Here is a 6,941-nt window from a genome sequence, read left to right as displayed (position 1 = left end):
AGCTTAAGTGCTTTAGTGCACATACCTCTTTGGGATGGATTTGGGGACCTTTTATAGTCATTTGAGGTTCAGGTGCCCTGGGCAACGTCTTTGAGTCTTTGTCGGAGTTGTTTCCACAATATAAGGCGCATTGGCATGTCAGCTGTTAGATTCGCGCGGCGGTTACAGGTCACCTGTGGGTCTTGTGGTGCACGGTTCGCCAAGCTGCTCCTATGGTTGCAGTAACGGCGCCCGCGAGGTTGTGGTGCGCAGAACAGTTTTGGGCGTGCTCATTTTGGTGGTAGCTCAAGCTTGCCCCATCTTTTTCGCCTACCTAATGTTGAGTGTCACGTGCTGAGTTGTCGAGCTGGCCTGTTGACTTGGCATTGCGCTGTCAACATTGTCCATGTGTCATTATTTGTGCGGAGGGACCAAAATGCCCTTCATCACCTACAAAGGGAAGACTGATCCTAATGACCACATTGATAGCTTCCAGTCCTTGATGCTGCTCGTGGGAGCTGACGATGCCAGCCTGTGTATGGCCTTTTCAACAACTCTAAAAGAAGAAGCATGGTTGTGGTACCGGACTCTGCCTCCAAGTTTGATAAGGAGATGGAAGCAGTTTGTCGACCTTCTCACAATGCACTTCACTACCAGCAAGAAGTGCCCAAAGTCGGTAACGAGCCTTCTAAATATAGCGCAAAACGAAAAGGTGCCATTGAGAGACTACATCAGGCGATTTCACTCAGAAAGGTTAGAGATACCAAATCTCGACCCCGTCGTGCAAGTCGCTACAACCAAAAGTGGAGTATGCCAACATGATCTGCGTTGGCACCTCGAGTTGAACCCCTCGAGCACTATGCAGGCATTCCTTGAGGAGGCCAATAAGTTCATCAAGGCAGAAGAGGCTCTTGGGTTGCGGCTAGAGCAGCACCAGGCTGGAAAGGGGAAGAGAGCGGAGGAAGAGTCAGGCAGTAGTAAGCTCCAGCGCGAAAGAGTAAGTCGTTGAAGAGAAGCACATACCTAAGAAGTAGAAAGAGCAACTCGCCACCTCGAGGTTCTAGGTCAGGTCGGCGATCTAGATGCCCTCCTACCCAGAGATCCAGCTATACCAGCCTGAATGCCAAGCGGGGCAAAATTCTAATTGCCATTATGGACACCGGCTACGTCAAGTGGCCGCCTAGGATGAGAGGAGACCCTACCACTAGGAATCTAAATCAGTACTGCCATTTTGTCTGCGATATCAAACACAGTACTGAAAGCTGCCATAACTTAAAGGATGAGATTGAAGAACTGATATGTTGGGGTTATCAAGCCTGAGGACTGGGAAGCGGAGAACCGACCTATCGAACAGTAGATAGACAGGCCAGAATCAAGCATGCGGAATAACTGTGACCAGTAGTTACCTCGACAACCACCACCAGAGGACAGATCGATCTGCGGGGTGATCAACATGATCAATGGTGGATCCATTGTTGTAGGTTACAGTACGATAGCAGGAAAGACATCAGTTCGGAAGCTCGCTCACGAATAAGAAATCCCACCGAAGCACCCTGGGTGGAGGAGGTGATTTACTTCCCTGAGGATGACGTTCGCGGGATCCAATACCCACACCACAACGCCCTTGTAGTCAAGATGGTGATTAATGACTTCGAGGTGAAGTGGATATTGGTGGATTCAGGCAATTCTACAGATATCCTGTTCTTGGAGGTGTTTGACAAGCTACAGTTGGAGCGGAAAGACTTGAAGCTAGTAGACACACCCCAGGTTAGGTTTAGTGGAGACATGGTAAAGCCTCTCGGCAGAATCACGGTTCTGGTTGCAGTAGGAGCAAGGCCCAACACAGTTCGGTTCCTGGTGGTGATGACCCCGTCCCCGTACAATGCAAATCTAGGTTGGCCCATCTTGCATGCCTTACGTGCGGTAACGTCGACCTACTACCTCGCGATGAAATTCCCGACAAGCTACATAGTAGGGGTAGTGCGGGGCGACTAGCTAGAGTTGTGCAAGTGCTACGTGGCTGCGTTGAAGGGCAAAGTGAAGTTGGAGGATGACGTCGAGCTGGAACTACCCCCAAAGCATACAGAGGAGCGAGCTGCCCCAATGGAGGAGACAGTCTAGGTCTCGGATTCTGATGTTGTGCCCACGAAGACTCTCCAGATCAGTGCTCGCCTAAATGAACCACTTCGGTCGTAATTGGTAAGTTTTTTACTTAACAATCTAGATGTTTTTGCTTGGTCGGCAGAAGAAATGTCTGGCATAGACCCTAGCGTTATAACTCATAAGTTAAATGTGGACCCTTTAGTAAGGCCAGATAGAGAGAGAAAAAGGAACATTGCCCTAGAGCGGTGGAGGGTAGTAGATGAGGAGGTTAGGAGGCTCCTCGCAGCAGATTTCTTTAAAGAGGTCTTGTACCTGTGTTGGGTATCCAACCCTGTGCTCATGAAGAAAGCCAAACAAATGTGTCTTCAAGGTCACCTTGGATAAATTCCTCGGTTATATAGTGAACCGACATGGCACCGAGGCCAATCCAGAAAAATAATGGCTATCCTAGATATGAGACCACCCTGGAAAATAAAGGAAGTACAAAGGCTAACTGGCTGGGTAGCCGCCCTAAACTGGTTTATGTCTAGATCGCTTGGTTGGAGCCTACCCTTCTTCAATTCAATAAAAAAGAACAAGGACTTCAAATGGTGCGAGGAGTGCTAGCTCGTGTTTGACGAGCTCAAAAAGTATCTAAGTATCTCACTGGTGTTAACCCGACCTAAACTAGGAGGCGAGCTTAGAATCTACCTCTCCGCGAGTGATGAAGTTGTCAACTCGGTACAAATCCGAGAAGTAGACCTTGTCAAAAGGCCCGTCTACTATATAAGCAAAGTTTTGCAGGCAGTTGAGACAAGATACCCCGACATCAAGAAGCTGGCTTATGCCATAGTCATCATAGCTTCGAAGCAATGCCCCTACTTCCAAGCTCATACCATCGTCGTCCTCACCGATAGACCTTTGAGGCACGTTCTGTAGAAGCCCGAGGTCTCAGGAAGATTGACCAAGTGGGCCATCGAGCTGAGCGAATACGATATCCGGTTTGTGCCATGCCCAGCCATTAAAGCTCAAGTCTAAGCAGATTTCATCGCGGAATGCATGTTCAGAACGTCGTCCCTTGAAGTGACCGAGCCAACCAACACGTCGAAGGCATCAACCAACGAGACATCGATTCCAATTAGGGAAGCCCCGACTTGGGATGAGGAGCCCTAGATCCATCATGTTGATGGATCGTCCAATCAATGAGGAAGCGGATCCAGACTCATATTGTATGGGGCGAGTGAAGTGAAGCTGGAGTATGCTCTTTGATTCGAATTCGAGGCATCAAACAACGAGGCAGAGTATGAGGCATTGTTAGCCGGGCTGAACTTGGCGAAGGAGGTCAGAGCGAAGCATGTCGTGATGTGCAGCGATTCCCAACTGGTTATGAACCAGGTGAAGGACGAGTACGAGGTTCAAGAACCCGCCATGATGGCTTACTTGGCCAAGGTAAGGGAACTCCTGCCCGGATTCTACTCTTGGTTCATCCGGCAAGTACCGAGGTCGGAGAACGCCAAGGCCGATGCACCCTCAAAGTTCTCTTGTACAAGTGACAACACCATGAGGACGGTGTTCATCGAAGACCTGCCTTGACCCAACATCGTTAGGGAAGTAGAAGAGGTTGTTCTCGTGTTGCAAGCAGAACCGAGCAGGGTTGATCCACTTGTTGACTTTTTGCTCCACGAGACCCAACTAGAGGAACGTAATGTAGCTCGGAAAGTAGAGCATCTGTCAACCCGGTACATTATCATCGACAGGCGGTTATACAAGAGATCCTTTACACTCCCCTACCTGCACTGCTTATGGCCTTCAAAAGCAGGCCATGTGCTATGCAAGATCCATGAAGGTCACTGTGGAGGACACCGGGGGGCAGTGTGCTTGCCCAAAAAGCGCTAAGGCAAGGATACTAGTGGCCTGCGATGAAGGCGGATGCACTCGAGCTTGTCCATAAGTGTGACAACTGCCAGAGGCACGCCAACATCCTTCATCAGCCTGCTGCCGACCTGAGGTATCTAACCAGCCCGTGGCCTTTTGCCCATTGGGAAATTTAAATCCTTAGTTTGTTCCCACCTACAACCGGGTAGAGAAGATTCCTGGTTGTAGTAGTTGACTACTTTTTGAATTGGGTGGAGGAAGTGCCACTGGTGACAATCATAACTCAGAACGTGCAGAACTTCTTTTGGAAGAATATAGTGTGTCACTTCAGACTACCCAATATGTCAATCTTAAACAACAGGAAGCAGTTCAAAGACATCAATTTCTAGAACTGGTGTGCCAAGATGGGGATCCAGCAAAACTTCATGTTGGTAGCACATCTCCAAGAGAATGGGCAGGCCGAGGTGGCGAATAGGGCTATTCTCTGTGGACTGAAAGCTCGTCTGTTGTGAGCTAAGGGTTTGTGGGTGGATGAGCTGCCTAGTGTCCTTTGGGCCTACAGGACCACCATCAAGACTGCAATGGGTGAGACTTCATTCAATCTGGCGTATGGTACGGAGAACGTCATCCTAGCCGAGATCGAAGTACCGACCTTGCGACTAGAGGCGTATGACAAGGAGGCCAATGACGATAAGCTATGCACAAACCTCAACCTGATCAAAGAGGTATGTGACTTGGCCTACATCTGGACTATGGCCTACCAGCAACGGGTAGCTCGGACTACAATGCCCGAGTCAAGAGATGCCAGTTCCGAGTTGGTGACCTTGTGCTTCGGAAAGTAATGGTGCTTGAGCCCTACGTGGTTAAGCTCGGACCGAACTGGGATGGTCCGTATAGAGTAAGACGGGTATTCAGTGAAGGCATGTACGAGCTCGAGACGTTGGAATGGAAGCAGGTGCCCCCTGCCTAGAACATCGACAACCTGAAGAAATACTACTTGTAAGCTCGGGAGCAAAGCATCCGCCAAAATTTTCTGTGTTCAAAAGACCAGCGAACTGGTCAAGTGGCATGTCGACTAAATGATATAGCCAACCAGGCTATGAGTTGCTCCTAAAGCCTAAGGGATACGGTGTTGAGCCAATAAGTAATCTCAGCGCTAGACACAAATAAGACCTAGTCGCTTATAGTTGAACTCAACTTGTGCCTCATTGGTGCACAGGCAGGTCAGGTATATACCCTACTATGTCTCTCCACCTTGGCTCACATTAACTTTGGGTTATTCCTTATTGTAACCGATACTTAGAAAAATTTTGCAAATTCATATTATTGTACACGAACTAACAAAAAAGAGAGTATTTCATTACTTCCCAAAATAGATGCTTCATACATTTAGTCAAAAAAAGAAAGAAAGAGAGAAAAGGTAAAGCCTATTGAACTGAGTTTGGAGGCACGGTTTACACTACGTTCATAGGGAGGCCTAAAGAAAAGAGGCAAAAGTTAATCTTCATGGGGGCTCCTCGCCCCCACCTTCGATGTTTCGACAGTCCCTTGCCAGCTCAACTGTCACAACCTCGTCTACTGTAGCAACCTCATCGGCCTTCATGACCTCGTCGCCCTCCTCATCGGAGTCCGACTCTTGGGTAGCTTCCAATACCATCTTGGTGGTAATCCCGGTAGAGGTGATGACTCCAAGGTCGAGCTCGGGAAACTTGTGCTTGGTCACCCAGCGACAGAGCTTGAAACCTTTCTGGAAGGCATCAATACCAAGCTTCTCTTTCATCTTGCTGTAATCTGCGGAGGCCTGATAAGCCTTGACAGCAGCAACCTTGGCATCCTTAATGCCTTGAAAAAGAGTGGCCTCGCACTCGACAGAAGCAACCATCAGCTCCTCAATCTCCTTCTATAGTTGCTTGATTTGCTCCTTCGTCGCCAACACTTCGACCTCCAACTCTCGAACAAAATCGACTATCTTCAACATCTTGACTTGGCACTCCACGGCTGAAGCCTCAGCTCGTTCAGCCTTTGCCTTGGCAACCCTAGCTTTTGCAACGTGTTGATCAAGCTATTGTATGAGGGTGTGGATCATGGAGTTCGCCTGCGGAAAAGAGAAAAATTCGCTAAGTATGGAAGACATAACGAATAGAAACCAGGTATCGAGTTCAAGAGTATACCATCATAACATAGCCCATCGCCCTGGCACCCACTTGAGCATGAGGCAGCTCGAAAAACTTGGCGATCTCTTCGGGAAAGGTCGCCCCCTTGCTTTTTATCAAGTTAGTTCTGTCGTTCATGATGCTCTAGACCAACTCGAGGCTCTCTCTAGAGGAATTGGCTCTGGGATGGATGGTCCGAGGCTCGAATGGCGAGACTGACTCAGGTCGGTGAGGAGATTGGCCCTTCTCTTGGTCCTCCTCGACCAAGTTAATGATTGGAGGGTCCTCGGGTTGAGCAGGAGCAGCCGACTCGATTGAAGGTGCTTGGGAAGAGTCATCTCACAACGTCTTTTTTTTCTTTCTCTTCCTTATGCCAGCGAAGAGGTTACTCATTGGAGCGCTCAACATAATGCCTGTAGAAAGCAAGTACCATATTATCTGGAGTGATGTAAAAAGAAAGGTATGTGCTTGTACCGAGGTGGCGACCTACCCGGAGGACTCAGCTCGGAATTGACAAGCTTGTCCTCGGCCAAGTAATCTCCCAATTTCAGGTCGAGTTCAACCAACTTTTGCATCTTCTTCCTCATCTTCCTACTTAACCAGTCCCCAGGATCACTATTGGCGGTTCTCCTCCGAGTTAAGAAGGGCCATCCCCGTTCAGCTATCACAGTAAAGTACCTATTTTTCCTGGCTGGCACTTTGGAAGGATATTCATGGAGCAATTTGTACCCAAGTCGTTAATCTATGTAATAACTAAACTTGTCGACCCCTTTAGGGCCGACAAGGTTCTTCTTGATTCAGCAGAGTATGGTGAAAGTATCAATATCCAAGGGGAGGTCGCGATCATGAAAT

The 6,941-nt window shown here is 48.6% G+C and overlaps 1 protein-coding gene across 1 annotated transcript; it reads left to right on the top strand.

Moving 5' to 3' along the window:
- The first annotated feature begins 415 nt into the window (after positions 1 to 415).
- LOC148791898 (uncharacterized) lies at positions 416 to 988 on the top strand. The gene has a single exon (XM_088888319.1). The coding sequence runs from the start codon at positions 416 to 418 to the stop codon at positions 986 to 988; it is 573 nt and encodes a 190-aa protein (XP_088744445.1).
- The last annotated feature ends 5,953 nt before the right edge of the window (positions 989 to 6,941 follow it).

The sequence above is a fragment of the Nelumbo nucifera genome, chromosome 5 (genome assembly GCF_055504915.1).
Source record: "Nelumbo nucifera cultivar China Antique chromosome 5, China Antique-T2T, whole genome shotgun sequence".
NCBI classification, from domain to species: Eukaryota; Viridiplantae; Streptophyta; class Magnoliopsida; order Proteales; family Nelumbonaceae; genus Nelumbo; species Nelumbo nucifera.
Note: the sequence above shows the minus strand (reverse complement) of the source record. Positions and strands in the feature narration are given on the sequence as shown.

Coding starts and splice junctions, on each gene's coding strand:
- LOC148791898 (XM_088888319.1), top strand. CDS start 416: ATGCCCTTCATCACCTACAAAGGGAAGACTGATCCTAATGACCACATT.